The 16,484-nt window shown below is 37.9% G+C and overlaps 1 protein-coding gene across 3 annotated transcripts in view; it reads left to right on the top strand.

Moving 5' to 3' along the window:
* The window catches only part of LOC136845289 (uncharacterized), a 128,669-nt gene that overhangs the window by 65,266 nt on the left and 46,919 nt on the right, over positions 1-16,484 (top strand). For all 3 annotated transcript variants that reach the window (XM_067115466.1, XM_067115467.1, XM_067115465.1), the window contains 2 exons: positions 5,953-6,076; positions 15,172-15,930. In XM_067115466.1, the coding sequence (XP_066971567.1) occupies positions 5,962-6,076; positions 15,172-15,930 (874 nt within the window). In that variant the 5' untranslated portion in view covers positions 5,953-5,961. The remainder of the gene's footprint in view (positions 1-5,952; positions 6,077-15,171; positions 15,931-16,484) is intronic.

Here is a 16,484-nt window from a genome sequence, read left to right as displayed (position 1 = left end):
ACCGTATTGCTTGTTTAACAGTTAAACAGACCAAATTAAGCATTTATCATGCAAGAATTGAGGTCCCTTCTTAAACTACTGCTTCTGTTTCTAACTCGGGTTATCCTTACCCTTGGCCTCCAAAGTATTAATTACTTTAACACCGGTTAATTCCAAGCTCTGCGCCTGTTTTTACCTTGGAAACTGGTTTTTCTACACTTTTAGGGCTTCTGATACTGGCGGTGCATTTGTTTGTTATCGGCCAAATGGAATGTTCCTTCGCCGTGTTTAGTACTGGCCTGTGGGGGGGGGCGGGCGGGGTACCCATATGTTAACAAGTTATTGCACTTGCCGGACGGGATATGAAACGTTCGAAACAGACATACCCATGCTCTGTCTTGTTGATGGACAAAATTACACTGTTAAACATTCGTGCAACAAAACTTGAAGGAAATCCATAATTAGCCAAAACACTGTAGAAAAAGTCAAGTTAGAAGGAAATCGCCAACGCGGAGGTACTACTTAGATTTACCTGCCATTGTAATGAACTTACCAGCATTATCACAGCTGGGCCGAAGTTTTGAATAATAATAATAATAATAATAGATCTCTCTGTCTAGTATTGTCAACGTTTTCTGATATACCCAAATCACCCGAGTTCCAGAACCAACATTATAATTTCATAGGCCTTGCCTAACCTAACCTAGGTGATACCTAACCTAACCTAACCTAATCTAGGTGGTACCTAACCTAACTTAACCTAGGCGGTACCTAACCCAACCTAACTTATGTGGTACCTAGCCTAGGCAGTACCTAACCTAACTTAGGTGGTACCTAACTTAACCTAACATAGACAGTACCTAACCTAACCTAGGCAGTACCTAATCTAACCTAACCTAGGCGGTACCTAATAGGCAGTATCTAACCTAACCTAACCAAACCCAGGCATTACCAAACCTAAACTTAACCTAACCTAACCATTGGTGCTCCCTGTCCAGCACTGCAATGATCTCTTCCCCTAAGCATTCCCTAAACAGCATTGAGTCTGAGGTGATTATGTAAGTGAAATGCCCACTATAATTCTCTTGAAATATTTAAACAAAATTAATTACATTATTTGAGAATTTTTAGTTTACTATAGGTGTCAAGTGTATTTATCTTCCTGTTTTGCAAAATACACACACCCTCAGCTGTCTTTCCACCTTAGACGATGCAGAATATATTATACTCTCTCTTCTCTCTCTCTCTCTCTCTCTCTCTCTCTCTCTCTCTCAGCACCTGAATTCAGTTAAATTATTTATGAATTGACTTGAATAGGTTGTTTACATAAGATTTCGGTTCTCTCTCTCTCTCTCTCTCTCTCTCTCTCTCTCTCTCTCTCTCTCTCTCAGGGTTTGTGTTCAGATAGGATATGTATGAATTTACATGAGTGTTGTGTGTACATAAGACTTCAGTTCTCTCTCTCTCTCTCTCTCTCTCTCAACACATGAATTGAGTTAGATTGTATGAATTTACTTGAATAGGTTGTTTACATATTATTTTGCTCTCTCTCTCTCTCTCTCTCTCTCTCTCTCTCTCTCTCTCTCTCTCAAAAGTAATAGCGATGTTCCTCAGAAAAATTACTTGCAATTAGGAAACATTTGCGTGGGGTAACAAAAGATCTTCGGTATCACTTCACAATTATACCCACCGTATTTCGGAATACCTCATGTCATTGCTATCAATTTTTATTGTTCTACAACACGCGAGGTTTCCGTGCGCGCGCGCTCTCATCTGATAATTAGATATATCATTTTATGGTTCTGAGTGGGAGTTTTTGTAATTGTTTCCTAGAGTGTATTTGTCATTTGAACGATCGGAAAATTGATAAAAGACTTTTCTACCCGATTTGGAGTGTAACTGATGTCACTGACCGATCGTGCTGCGACGCCAGTTTGACTTCTAGACAAATCAGGCTTCACACGTGAGCGGAGGATGTCTAATTGTGTAGCATAGGTGTTCGACGTGCTATTGATTAGTGGCGGTTATAGGATGTTTTGGTAACCGTCTTCGTTGTGACTTTCTTCTTCTTCTTCTTCGTTTAACGTGCTTTTTTTCCCATTTTTCATATGGGGTAAGCACGATGCCTTCTTTTGAAGGACTTTGATTTGGCGTTGGGGTAGGCCATAGCCTCGATCGGCTGCCCTGCCTGACATCGCTTAGACCCCGGTAGCACATGCGTATATGTATCTGCCAAATCCCCCGCTCCCTTTCTCCCAGCAGCGAAGAGACGTGAGCAGTTTAGGCCGACAGTTCGAGACGTGTAAGGCGTCTGTTATGTTTTTAGGTTTTGGAGTGGCTTTGTTTTTTGTGTGTGTATGAATCTGTAACACCCATTTGCTTTCAGCATACCTATCCGTTGATTACATACATAATCCCAGGGTGTCTACACGGATAGCAAAGTGTCCGCCCTCTGACCGGCCGGCTGCGGATTTGAACCCGCGACACAGATCGTTGTGACTTTCTATTCTTGATTAATATCTATTTTCACTATGGATTTATTTAATTGGCGAACCTTTCTAATAGGCGCAGGTTCTTTTCTAAATCAGTATATCCTATTTTCAGGGTCAATCTTTGTAAAACTGTATTTTAAACGTCTTCAGTGCACGAAATGATACAAAACATATAGTAAGTCAGTGATGGAAAATATGTTACAATGAGCTAGGAAGCTTTTACAAGAAAAGTAAAATAAAAATATATTGTTAGCTCGTTGCAAAAAAAAAAAAATTGCATCCAAATATCTGAAATACGTAAAATATGGACGAATCACATTATAAAAAGAAATTGCTTAGTAAGTGCATCGCAAGCGATTTTAAAACGAAAACGAAAAGTACTAGTCGACCAACGTATATAAATATATATAATAATAATAATAATAATAATAATAATAATAAATAATAATAATAATAATAATAATAATAATAATACGTGCAAAAAAAAAAAATTGTATCCAAATATCTGAAATACGTAAAATATGGACGAATCACATTATAAAAAGAAATTGCTTAGTCAGTGCATCGCAAGCGATTTTAAAACGAAAACGAACCAAGTAGGCTACTAGTCGACCAACGTATATAAATCAGCTAGATATAATAATAATAATAATAAGAATAAGAATAATAATAATAATAATAATAATAATAACAATAATATTGCTGTTTCAACGGCATTTAGCTTGTAGGGAGTCATTTCTAATAATAATGATAATTTATATAAACCATTATTCTTTCCTCTGCCCCAGCCATAAAAATAATGGTGACAATAGTAAAACCACTAGTTTATTACATGTAGCCTACACATAAAAGCCATCAAATAACCTTGAAGTTCTTCATTATGTAATCAATGATAAGATTGCTTCGTTTGCACTTGCCAGTATTCAAATTTCAAAGTTTTCTGGGACGCGCCTATATCAAGGCAGATTCAGCTACATTCCTGCTAATATTTGAAAAAATGAAATTTCTGTTGCGTTGCCCTATAAGTAGGAGCGATCTAAATTTATGAGATGAATAGAATGAACCAGCACTTAGTGGATTCTGTTCTGTTTTAACGAGGTGTGTATGTTAATTAATTCTAATAGGCAAATGTTTTCCCAGTGTATATTTCCCTTCACGGTCCTTACTGGTTGGGACTGAACTCTCTACCGCTGCTAGGCTCCGTGATGAAGCTGGAAGCCATTCCTGTTCTAACAGAGCCTCTATGTTTATGAAGTCCGTAGACAAATATTTCCCAATTTTGCTAGTGTATATTTCATTTCATAATCCTTGTTGATTAGGACTGAACTCTGTTCTATCTCCCATTGCGAGGCTCCGTGATAAGACTAGAAGCTTTTCCTGTTCTAAAAGAGCTTTTACGTTTAATAAGTCAGTAGATTTAATGTTGTCCTGTTTTGCCAGTACAGTATATATTTCCTTTCACAATCCCTCCTGATTAGGACTGAACCCTGTTCTCACCCTCAGCGAGGCTCCGTGATGAACCTCCCTGCAAACAGGTAAAACAGGAAGCTTCAGAAACCAATTGGGACATCGTATTTGGACAGGTCAGAACACTATGAGGTCAATCATCTTGCGGGTAGAGTCAGATCGTTAGCGCAACCACCTGCGAATCGTCCGGCGCGGCGTGAGATCACTAGAAAACCAAAAGTTTAACTCCGCTGAAACAGAGAAACGAACCCATCAGTCAATCATTGAATGAATGAGGTCTCGCGTGAATAGTATCTTAGTCATCACTCCTTTGATCTTTCAATATCGGACCGGGTGTTGTGTTACTCATACAGACGTTGTCTGTACCAGTTATCCCCGCCGGCAGAAATCTTAATTGGGATGAAGAAATAATCCGATCCCGGTGGGTACATTCACCTTTCGTGGCTTTCCTGTGGATTGGTGGATTGTCTGTATGTATAAAGGGGAGACTGGTCTTACTGTTGCTTTGTGTGTGTGTAAGTATGTATATATATATATATATATATATATATATATATATATATATATATATATATATATATATATTATATATATATATATAATATATATATATATATATATATATATATATATATATATATATATATATATATATATATATATATATATATATATATATATATATATATTGCCAGTTAGATAATATGATTTCTGCATATACACATATATTACTTGATATCAAATTCACTATACCTTGCGAATAACTTACACCCAGGAGGGATCTTAATTGATAAGTGCATCTTCTCTGGCCAAGATTCGACCCTGGACCTTCGGTTTAGATACAGTGATATACAGTGGACTTGACCATTCAGCCACCAAGAGAGATAGAATTTAATATTAGGTCTGCTGTGCATATTCCTGTTGAGTGTAGGTTTTGTACTTAGAATCAGTATCAAACCGCGTTGCTGATTATGAACTTTTCAAACATAAGCACACATGCCTTTTAATTCATAAATATTAAGCCTCAAATATAATTTACTATCAAATTCAGTATGCCTTCCGAATAACTTACACCCAAGAGGAATGGTAATTGATAAATGCATCAGATCCCCTATCAGGATTCGAACCTGTGCTTTGGTGCAGATTCAGTGATAGAAGTCGATTCGAATATTTGGCCGCCAAGAGAGACATGAATTGATATCGATAGTGCTATTTATATCCCTGTCAAATTCTGATCGTAAGTTATTCCCTGAGTATAGTGAATTTAATGTTATGATATTTGTTGCTTAACATTTGTGAATATGTCAAAAAAGTCATATGTATGCGCGCAAGGGACAAAGCTTCAGAATAAGCCAAGTGTTGCAAACTTGCCAATCGGATGTGAGGGCGATGGGTTGATATTGAGAAAAAATAGAGAACCTGAATTCTCCGGGAAGATATAAAATAAAACCGATCATTAATATCTCTCTTGATATCAGAGTGGTCAAGTCGACTATCCCAGGGTCTAAACCGAAGACCCAGGTCTGAATCCTGGCTGGGATAAAGCACTTGTCAGTTAAATTTCATCTTGCGTGTAAGTTATTCCCGAGGTACAATGAATTTGATATTAACTGTAATTTTTGGCTGAATATTTGTTGATGTTTAAATAGATAGATAGTTTATTGAAGATAAATGTTTCCCTGTGTGAGCATTTAATATCTGTGCCTTGAAAAAAGCTTAGTAGAATGTTTAATAACATCATTGATCTCATTATGGGTTTTACATTTCGTATGGGAAGGAAATGATAAAGTCACAGGTACCTAGCGTTTTCGTGTATTTAATATACACGTCTTCAGAGTACAGTACCCTGAAGAAGCGTATATTAAATACACGAAAGCGCTAGATACCTTGATTTCTATTATTTCCTTCTGGCTCTTGCAGTATATTTAGTCATCATTCCTCGATATTAATTACCTTCCATTTCACCTTTCGTGCAATTGCCAATAACCAAAACAATATCGTCTTACCTTTTCAGAGTGGCGACATGAACTCGCCTTGTGCGGTTGCCGGAGGTTCTTGCAAGAAGAGCAATAAAAGATGCAGAACAGTTATGTCCGAAGAATGTCCCAATGGCAAAGTTTGCTGTAAAAGGAAATCTGGTAAGCGTAATCTTCAGCTTTGGGACGTAGTATGAATTCATTATATATATATATATATATATATATATATATATATATATATATATATATATATATATATATATATATATATATATATATATATATATATATATATATATATATATATATATATATATATATATATATATATATATATATATATATATATATATTCCTAAGTATATATATATATATATATATGAAAAAACTATATATATAGAGTGTGAATGTGTGTGTGTGTGTGTTGTGTGTGTGTGTTATTGAAGGCGAAAGTTCACTCAAGTCTCTAGAGAAAGAAATATACAGAGACTGCTGAAAAAGGACACTTTGAAGGAGAAAGACTCTGAGGTTAGAGACACAGAATTTGAATGAGAAAAATACAGAAGTTGAAGGAGAAAGACACAAAAGTTGAAGGTGAAAGACACTGAAGTTGAAGGAGAAAGACACTGAAGTTGAATGAGAAAGACACAGAAGTTGAAGGGGAAAGAGACTGAAGTTGAATGAGAAGGACACAGAAGCTGAAGGAGAAAGACACTGAAGTAGAAGAAAGACACAGAAGTTAAAGGAGAAAGACACTGAAGTTGAAGGAGAAAGACAAAGAAGTTGAAGGAAAAAGGCACAGAAGTTGAAGGAGAAAGACTCTGAAGTTGAATGAATGAGAAAGGCACAGAAGTTGAAGGAGAAAGACACAGAAGTTGAATGAGAAAGACACAGAAGTTGAAGGAGAAAGACACAGCAGTTGAAGGAGAAAGACACTGAAGTTGAAGGAGAAAGACACTGAAGTTGAAGGAGAAAGACACAGAAGTTGAAGGAGAAAGACACTGAAGTTGAAGGAGAAAGACACAGAAGTCGAAGGAGAAAGACACAGAAGTTGAAGGAGAAAGACACTGAAGTTGAAGGAGAAAGTCACTGAAGTTGAAGGAGAAAGACACAGAGGTTGAAGGAGAAAGGCACAAAAGTTGAAGGTAAAAGACACTGAAGTTGAAGGAGAAAGAAACAGAAGTTGAAGGAGAAAGAAACAGAAGTTGAAGGAGAAAGACACTGAATTTGAAGGAGAAAGTCACTGAAGCTGAAGGAGAAAGACACAGAGGTTGAAGGAGAAAGACACAGAAGTTGAAGGTAAAAGACACTGAAGTTGAAGGAGAAAGGAACAGAAGATGAAGGAGAAAGACAGAGAAGTTGAAGGAGAAAGACACTGAAGTTGAAGGAGAAAGGCACAGAAGTAGAAGGAAAAAGACAGAATTTGAAGGAGAAAGACACTGAAGTTGAAGGAGAAAGGCACAGAAGTTGAAGGAGAAAGACACTGAAGTTGAAGGAGAAAGACACTGAAGTTGAAGGAGAAAGACACAGAGGTTGAAGGTGAAAGGCACAGAAGTTGAAGGTAAAAGACATTGAAGTTGGATGAGAAAGACACTGAACTTGAAGGAGAAAGTCACTGAAGTTGAAGGAGAAAGACACAGAGGTTGAAGGTGAAAGGCACAGAAGTTGAAGGTAAAAGACACTGAAGTTGAAGGAGAAAGAAACAGAAGTTGAAGGAGAAAGACAGAGAAGTTGAAGGAGAAAGACACTGAAGTTGAAGGAGAAAGAAACAGAAGTTGAAGGAGAAAGAAACAGAAGTTGAAGGAGAAAGAAACAGAAGTTGAAGGAGAAAGACACAGAGGTTGAAGGTGAAAGGCACATAAGTTGAAGGTAAAAGACACTGAAGTTGAAGGAGAAAGAAACAGAAGTTGAAGGAGAAAGACAGAGAAGTTGAAGGAGAAAGACACTGAAGTTGAAGGAGAAAGAAACAGAAGTTGAAGGAGAAAGACAGAGAAGTTGAAGGAGAAATACACTGAAGCTGAAGGAGAAAGGCACAGAAGTTGAATGAGAAGGACACAGACGTTGAAGGAGAAAGACACAGAAGTTGAAGGAGAAAGGCACTGAAGTAGAAGGAGAAAGACAAAGAAGTTGAAGGAGAAAAGCTCAGAATTTGAATGAGAAAGACACAGAAGTTGAAGGAAAAAGGCACAGAAGTTGAAGGAGAAAGACACAGAAGTTGAAGGCGAAAGACACTGAAGTCGAAGGAGAAAGACACAGAAGTCGAAGGAGAAAGACACTGAAGTTGAAGGAGAAATATATGGAAGTTCAACGAAAAGGCACAGAAGTTGAAGGAGAAAGACACAGAAGTTGAAAGGGAAATTCACAGAAGTTGAAGGAGAAAAGCTCAGAATTTGAATGAGAAAGACACAGAAGTTGAAGGAGAAAAACACAGAAGTTGAAGGAGACAGATACAGAAGTGGAAGGAGAAAGACACAGAAGTTGAAGGAGAAAGACACTGAAGTTGAAGGAGAAAGACACATAAGTTGAATGAGAAAGACAGAAGTTGAAGTAGAAAGACATTGAAGTTGAACGAGAAAGGCACTGAAGGTGGAGAGAGGCACAGAATTTGAAGGAGAAAGACACAGAAGTTGAAGGAGAAAGGCACAGAAGTTGAAGGAGAAAGACACTGAAGTTGAATGAGAAAGACACGGAAGTTGAATGAGAAAGTTACAGAAGTTGAAGGAGAAAGACAATGAAATTGAAGGAGAAAGAAAGAAGTTGAAGGAAAAAGGCACAGAAGTTGAATTAGAAAGACACAGAAGTTGAAGGAGAAAGACAATGAAGTTGAAGGAGAAAGACACAGAAGTTGAAGGAGAAAGACACAGAAGTTGAAAGAGAAAGACACAGAAGTTGAAGGAGAAAGGCACTGAAGTTGAAGGAGAAAGACATTGAGGTCGAATGAGAAAGACACAGAAGTTGAAGGAGAAAGGAGAATTTTCGACGCTGAAGTTGAAGGAAAAGACAGAGAAGTTCAAAGAGAAAGACAGAAGTTGAAGGAGAAAGACACAAGTTGAATGAGAAAGACACTGAAGTTGAAGGAGAAAGGCACAGATGTTGAAGGACAAAGACACTGAAGTTGAAGGAGAAAGACACGGAAGTTGAATGAGAAAGTTACAGAAGTTGAAGGAGAAAGACAATGAAATTGAAGGAGAAAGAAAGAAGTTGAAGGAAAAAGGCACAGAAGTTGAATTAGAAAGACACAGAAGTTGAAGGAGAATGGCTCAGAAGTTGAAGGAGAAAGACAATGAAGTTGAAGGAGAAAGACACAGACGTTGAAAGAGAAAGACACAGAGGTTGAAAGAGAAAGACACAGAAGTTGAAGGAGAAAGGCACTGAAGTTGAAGGAGAAAGACATTGAGGTCGAATGAGAAAGACACAGAAGTTGAAGGAGAAAGGAGAATTTTCGACACTGAAGTTGAAGGAAAAGACAGAGAAGTTCAAAGAGAAAGACACAGAAGTTGAAGGAGAAAGACACAAGTTGAATGAGAAAGACACTGAAGTTGAAGGAGAAAGGCACAGAAGTTGAAGGACAAAGACATTGAAGTTGAAGGAGAAAGACAGAGAGGTTGACAGAGAAAGACACTGAAGCTTAAGGAGAAAGACACTGAAGTCGAAGGAGAAAGGCACAGAAGTTGAAGGAGAAAGACACTGAATTTGAAGGAAAAAGGAGAATTTTTGACACTGAGGTTGAAGGGAAAAGACAAGGAAGTTGAAGGAGAAAGATACAGAAGTTGAAAGAGAAAGACACAAGTTGAATCAGAAAGGCACTGAAGTTGAAGGAGAAAGCACAGAAGTTGAATTAAAAGACACAGAAGTTGAAGGAGAAAGGCACTGAAGTTGAAGGAGAAAGACACAGAAGTTGAATGAGAAAAACAAGAAGTTGAAGGGGAAAGACACTGAAGTAAAATGAGAAAGGCACAGAAGTTGAAAGAGAAAGACACAGAAGTTGAATGAGAAAGCACAGAGGTTGAAGAAGAAAGGCACAGAGGTTAAGATGAAAGACTTTGAAGTTGAAGGAGAAAGACACTGAATGAAGTTGAAGGAGAAAGACACTGAAGTTGAAGGAGAAATGCGCAGAAGTTGAAGGAGAAAGACACAGAAGTTGAAGGAGAAAGACACTGAAGTTGAAGGAGAAAGACACAGAAGTTGAAGGAGAAAGACACAGAGGTTGACGGAGAAAGACACTGAAGTTGAAGGAGAAAGACACTGAAGTTGAAAGAGAAAGGCACAGAAGTTGAAGGAGAAAGACACTGAAGTTGAAGGAGAAAGACACAAAGGTTGAAGGAGAAAGACTCTGAAGTTTAAGGAGAAAGACACTGAAGTTGAAGGAGAAAGGCACAGAATTTGAAGGAGAAAGACACAGAAGTTGAAGGAGAATGGCACAAAAGTTGAAGGAGAAAGGCAAAGAATATGAAGAAGAAAGACACTGAAGTTGAATGAGAAAGACACTTAAGTTGAAGGAAAAAAACATAGAAGTTGAAGGAGAAAGGACAAGAATTTGAAGAAGAAGACACTGAAGTTGAAGGGGAAAGACACAGAAGTTGAAGGAGAAAGACACTGAAGTTGAAGGAGACAGACAATGAAGTTGAAGAGAAAGACACAGAAGTTGAAGGAGAAAGACACTGAAGTTGAAGGAGAAAGGCAGAGAAGTTGAAGGAGAAAGACACTGAAGTTAAAGGAGTAAGACACAGAAGTTGAAGGAGAAAGACACTGAAGTTGAAGGAGAGAGACACAGAAGTTGAAGGAGAAAGACACTGAAGTTAAAGGAGAAAGATGCTGAAGTTGAAGAAGAAAGACACTGAAGTTCAAGGAAAAAAACACAAAGTTGAAGGAGACAGACACAAAGGTTGAAGTTGAAAGACACTAGTGTTGAGGGAGAAATACACTGAAGTCGAAGGAGAAAGACACAGAGGTTGAGGGAGAAAGTTTGAGGTTGAAGGAGTGTTTGTAAAGTGTTTTAAGATTTCAGGACGAGGACACAGAGTCAGCAGGAACTGTTTTTGGTTTCAGGAGGCTGGGAAGATTGAGTAAAAACAGTGAGTTATGGGACAGGGGGATGAGAAGTGTAATGAGGAAAGACAGGATTATTTGATGTGCATTTGCCGCACAAGAATGAAAATTAGGTAAAGGAATACAGTAGTAGGGAAAAGGTGAGGGCAATAAAATGAATCATGTAACATGAAATGCGGCATAGTGGGAGCTACGATTTTATGAAGAATTAACTTGTGAGTTTAATGGAAAAATGAGTCTCAAAATAAAAGATGAAAGTGGAGAGCTGCTGTCTTAGGTGAATTCAATCCTGTGACGATGGACTGATTATTCTGAAGTATTATTCAATGGAGAGGATAGGAGAAAGGCTGAGTTGAATGACACGAGAGTGGAACGGGTTATTTAAGTTTGACAGTGCTTGCAGAAGTGACTGTTGAGGAGTTCAGTAGCTGAAGAAAGATTAAGGTACCAGGGTGTGTAAGGTAAGTCTAGGCGATGGAAAAGTCCCGAAGGAATGGATTTTAATTGAGGAATTAAGATGACAGTAAGGTTCATAGAGGAAGAATAGTGTAGATTTAGAGAAAGAAATGAATGCATGTTGATCATGTGTTAGTTATGAAACAGTTCAATTTTAAGTTTGAAAAGTAAGGAGAAAAATCTCTATGTGGTATGTTTATAGAAGAAGATATATTCCAAAGAGAGGCAGTGAAATGCAAGGTGGTAATTTACGAAGGGATTATTGAACCAAGTATTCTCTGTGGAGGTGAAGTGTGGATATTGAAAGTAACTGAAAGGAAATAGGTTGAAATTGTAGTATAGGAGATGTTTGCATATTGTATATGTCATAAGAAGAATTGAAAGGGTGAGAAATGTGGAGGTAAGTAGGAATGATAAAGGGGTTAGCGTAGGTAAAAGGGCAGATCAAAGAGTTTTAAGATGGACTGGTCGTGTGGAAAGGACGGATGATTTTATACAGTTATTTATAAAATATGCATATATATACATACATACACACACATATATATATGTATATATATTGACTTATTTTTCAACACCTTTTGTCCATTGTCCACAGGTAAGAGAATCCTATCTCATTATTATGCCAGTATATTAAAATGGTGTGAGCATATGCCATGCCAATGCTTTCATTTAGATATATATTGTATACTAGAAAAGGCCAGTCTTGACTAGACGGAGATATATTATGCTTATATTTTCGGAATTAGTTCGCTTTTTGGATAGGGAGATTGATTTGAATGGTATATCATTTATCTAACCATATCAAAGTGTCGTTTTCGAATAATAAAACTCACTCAGTCTATTAACTTCTTCTGACATTCATCAGTCTCTTCAGATATCGTATACATATGTAGTATTCGTGCCCAGTCGTTTGAGCGAAGTCATTTTGAGCGATGTCGTTTAGAGCGATGTCATTTTGGGAGAAGTATCAAATAAGTCATATTGAGCGATACCAATTGAGCGATGTCAGATTGATCGAACTCGCACTGTTAAATATATCACAAATTGAGCGATACAAAGTTGAAAATAATAAATAATAGAATTTTTCATTCGTCTTTTTTATTAACAAGTATCTAATAACCATTTACAAAGATTACATGAAAATATAATATTTCGATAAATAAAAGATAAGGTCGTTTTTTATTACATTTTTCTCAAATAACACTTTTATTAAAATATATCAAATAACTGAGATATAAGGTGATTTTTATTAAAATATTTCAAATAAATACTTATTTTTGTGATAATTAAAACTAAGGGATATATAATCCATGGAGAAAATACTGTATATACATTCTGGAAGCTTTTAATCAAAATGTAATATTGTAGGAAAGGTGTCTCAGAAAAGTAGTAATATCTAAGGTATCTCTAGAATCAATTATGCTTTTAATTCTTTTTTCCATCGCATCATATTTTGTTTTCTTACGTCTCGGTTCTCCGGAAATTATTCCAAAATATTTAGTTCTTTGTAGGCTCTCTTCCCTTCTTAAAGCCTCTATTAAGAGCCAAACTGTCGGGTGACAGCAAGACAGACTGCCTTGAAAAGCACTGTGCCACCCTCCACAGAATTGTTTGTAGGCGGGAGATCCGACTGAACTCTGTTATAGACATTCCACCAAGGTAACGGGAATTTAGGCCTTCTTCTACGGTTGTTTGTCAATGGGCGCCCAAGATAGTTATCTTCGAAATAATCAAAAACATCGTCAAGGCATTCATCGTAATTTTCCATATTTCGTATGGCTTCAAAGCCTCTTATGACATCACATGTAGGGAGGAAGGCTGTGCAAGTCATCATTTTAATTAGCGTTCTAATATTTTCTTCACTGACATATTTTTCTCTCAATCCCAAGTTGTTAACCTTTTTCCATACACTCTGTCCTAGATGGAAGAAACATCCTGCTATGCTAGAACTTGGGAATACCGATGTTATAGCATTTTTTGTAGCAATTTCGAAGTCTATCATAACGGTGATAGGATCAAGAGAAGGCTCGATGGATTTCAATTCGTTAAATACTACCCTGTAACTTTCTTCGCATTTATTAGTGAGTAAAGCATATATGCAAGGTATTATACTTTCTTTTATCAATGCATGAATCGTAAAAATCTGAAAAAATATAGATGGAGCTGTTTTGAATGTTCCGTCAGCTAACCAATGACGATTGTCTTTCAACCATGTAATACTTTCTTTAGTACCAAAAATGATAACTCTATTCTCATCACCTAAACCACTGTCATATAGAATGAAATTATCGCCAGTGAAAGTAGAGCACAAGGATTCCGGTACAATGAGGGATTGAGCAAATTGAGGAGGTGGTGGGTAATCCCCTTTAGCTTTCCTCTTCCTAGATATGGTACGCTTCAATTTCTCTCCAGAACCAATCTTGCCGCAACTTCATCTGGTAGACCAGCAATAGCGTCCTGGAGTATGCGTCTTAGTGGATCATGTGACGCTTCAGCAGCTTTGCAGATTTTTCCTTTCACTATTTCCTCACTGACTTTAACAGGTTGGGGTGTATGCGAATGTTCTCTCTCTCTGCAATTTCTGTCTCTTTCATACTCCAACGTGGTGCTCAACCGCCCTTTGCAGCCTTTCACTTCACACCGCCAAGAAATCGTCGTTTGTGTAGCTTTATCCTTCCGATAAATAAATCCATTATAAGCAATTTTGTTTTTACCACGACTAGAAACTAGAATCTCCATGATGGGCTGAACTCATAATAAACTGTGTTGAATTTCCAGAATAAGAAAATAAATAAAAAAAATAAACAAACCATTTGTTCCTAATAAATTCAAATTCAAATTCAAATTCAAAACATTTATTGAATAAATTACATCAAATGGAGCAAGCTAGCTTGCTAACATGCCCTGAACTAAACTTTACAAGTTACATAAGCAGCCAAAGTTCAAACTAGAATTAAATCAAATCATACATAAATTAAAGTTTTCGAACTTCTTCAAAATTTTCTTTACCTTATCATTGTTTATTATATAACACACCTGTTCAGTAACAGTTTCAGCAAGAAACTCAGACAGCTCATAGCACTCCATCATGTAGTGGTGCAAAGAATGAGAAGATGGTTCAACATAATCTGCATGGTAATTACCCTGAGTATACTCCCATACATATCTATAACCAAGAAGTCTCAAGCCATTGTAAACCCTTTGATAATGCTTTCCCAAACAAATTTTCCAGACATACAAATAATGTTCTAGAATTTCACTGCCAAATGATGTTACGAATAAACTCGTTCCTTTTGAAAATCATCCTTTTCTTAACAATGTAAAAACGACTTAATAGCCATTAAGCTGAATAACCGTTTGTTCCTAGTAACGTAAAAACATCATCGAAGTATTCGCTTAAAATAAACCTTCGCTCAAAATACCATTCGCTCTTATTGTATCGTTCAAAACCGTTTCGCCCAATATGACATCGCTCAAAACGACATCGCTCAAAATGACGTCGCTCTAAAGGTAGGGAACCGTAGTATGTGTGTAGGTATAGATTGTATATGTGAATAGTATGATTATATATACATTTTTCTGTATTTAGATATTTGTCATAAGGAAGTCCTATTTAATTGATAGTTTCTTATTTTAATTTAATTGATAGTTTCTTATTTTAATTTTTTTACACAACGTAGAAGTTGTGACGCCTGTTTTAGTAGCCACAATCAGTCAGTTTCATTCCTTGTCATTCTGCCTTTCAGGCGCTGTCAAACCATCCACTAACAAGGACGAACGACCAACGAGGCCGTCTCGGGAGAAGGGCCCACCCTCGGGAACGGGTCCCGGGCGCCCACCCAAGGGAAGTGGTCCCAGGCAAGGCCCACCCTCGGGAAGAGGTCCCGGGCGCCCACCCAAGGGAAGTGGTCCCAGACGCCCACCCAAGGGAAGTGGTCCCAGGCAAGGCCCACCCAAGGGAAGTGGTCCCAGGCAAGGCCCACCCTCGGGAAGAGGTCCCGGGCGCCCACCCAAGGGAAGTGGTCCCAGGCAAGGCTCACCCAAGGGAAGTGGACCCTGGCCGAAAAATCCCAAATCACAGCACAGCGTCACGAAGTACACCCAGGAAGGCAACACACAGAAGCCCGGCAGAGAGCACAGTCATCACAACTTGAAGAACCAGGGAGGGGGAGGGCAGCATTCGAAGAAGAAGGAGAGGAAGAATCATGGCGACAAAGGGAAGAACGGCGGCAAGGGAGGGACCAGTAATGGGAAGAACGGCGGCAAGGGAGGGACCAATAATGGGAAGGGCGGGGGCAAGGATGTGCCTTCCAAAGGCAAGATCTACTGCAAGACGCTCTGTCAGAGTCGGAACGGCTACTGCATGAGCAAGAAGGATAGAGGCGGGGCTGGTGGCAAGGGCGGGGGTGGAGGGTTGACTCATGGCGGTGGCTGTTACTTCAAGGAGAAGACCTTCGCGTCGAATTTTTTCGGGTGCTTGGGGTCGCCCTGCGTCTGCTGTGCTCGTGAGTATTATATATTCCAGTAACGGCGCCTTATCGTGTGATTCCCTGTGGATTGTTGTTGTCATATGTCCTTCTCCAGTCACTCAGTTCAGTGGCCTGAGATATATATGGTTCTCAATGTCAGCCGCCCTCACAAATGCTGTTCTCGTTAAATCACTGAAGTACCATATATATATATATATATATATATATATATATATATATATATATATATATATATATATACATATATATATATATATATATATATACACACATATATATATATATATATATATATATATATATATATATATATATATATATATATATAAAAATCAATACACAATTACGTGTGGAACAGAAATAAATTAATGACTCACATCAGGATTGAACCCAGGTCTTTCAATTGAAGGACAGAGACCGCTCCCAACCAAGCCACACAAGTCATAAAAAAGTTAGTTGGAACCTGAGTACCACTGTACCTAAGGAATTACCCGGGCAGGCTAACTGCGAATGAAATGCTGTCAATTGGGTCACTTCATTCGCAGTTAATCTGTCGGGCATTTCCTTAG

This window comes from Macrobrachium rosenbergii, chromosome 13 (assembly GCF_040412425.1).
Source record: "Macrobrachium rosenbergii isolate ZJJX-2024 chromosome 13, ASM4041242v1, whole genome shotgun sequence".
Taxonomy (NCBI): Eukaryota; Metazoa; Arthropoda; class Malacostraca; order Decapoda; family Palaemonidae; genus Macrobrachium; species Macrobrachium rosenbergii.
This window is presented reverse-complemented; position numbering and strand designations above follow the sequence as displayed.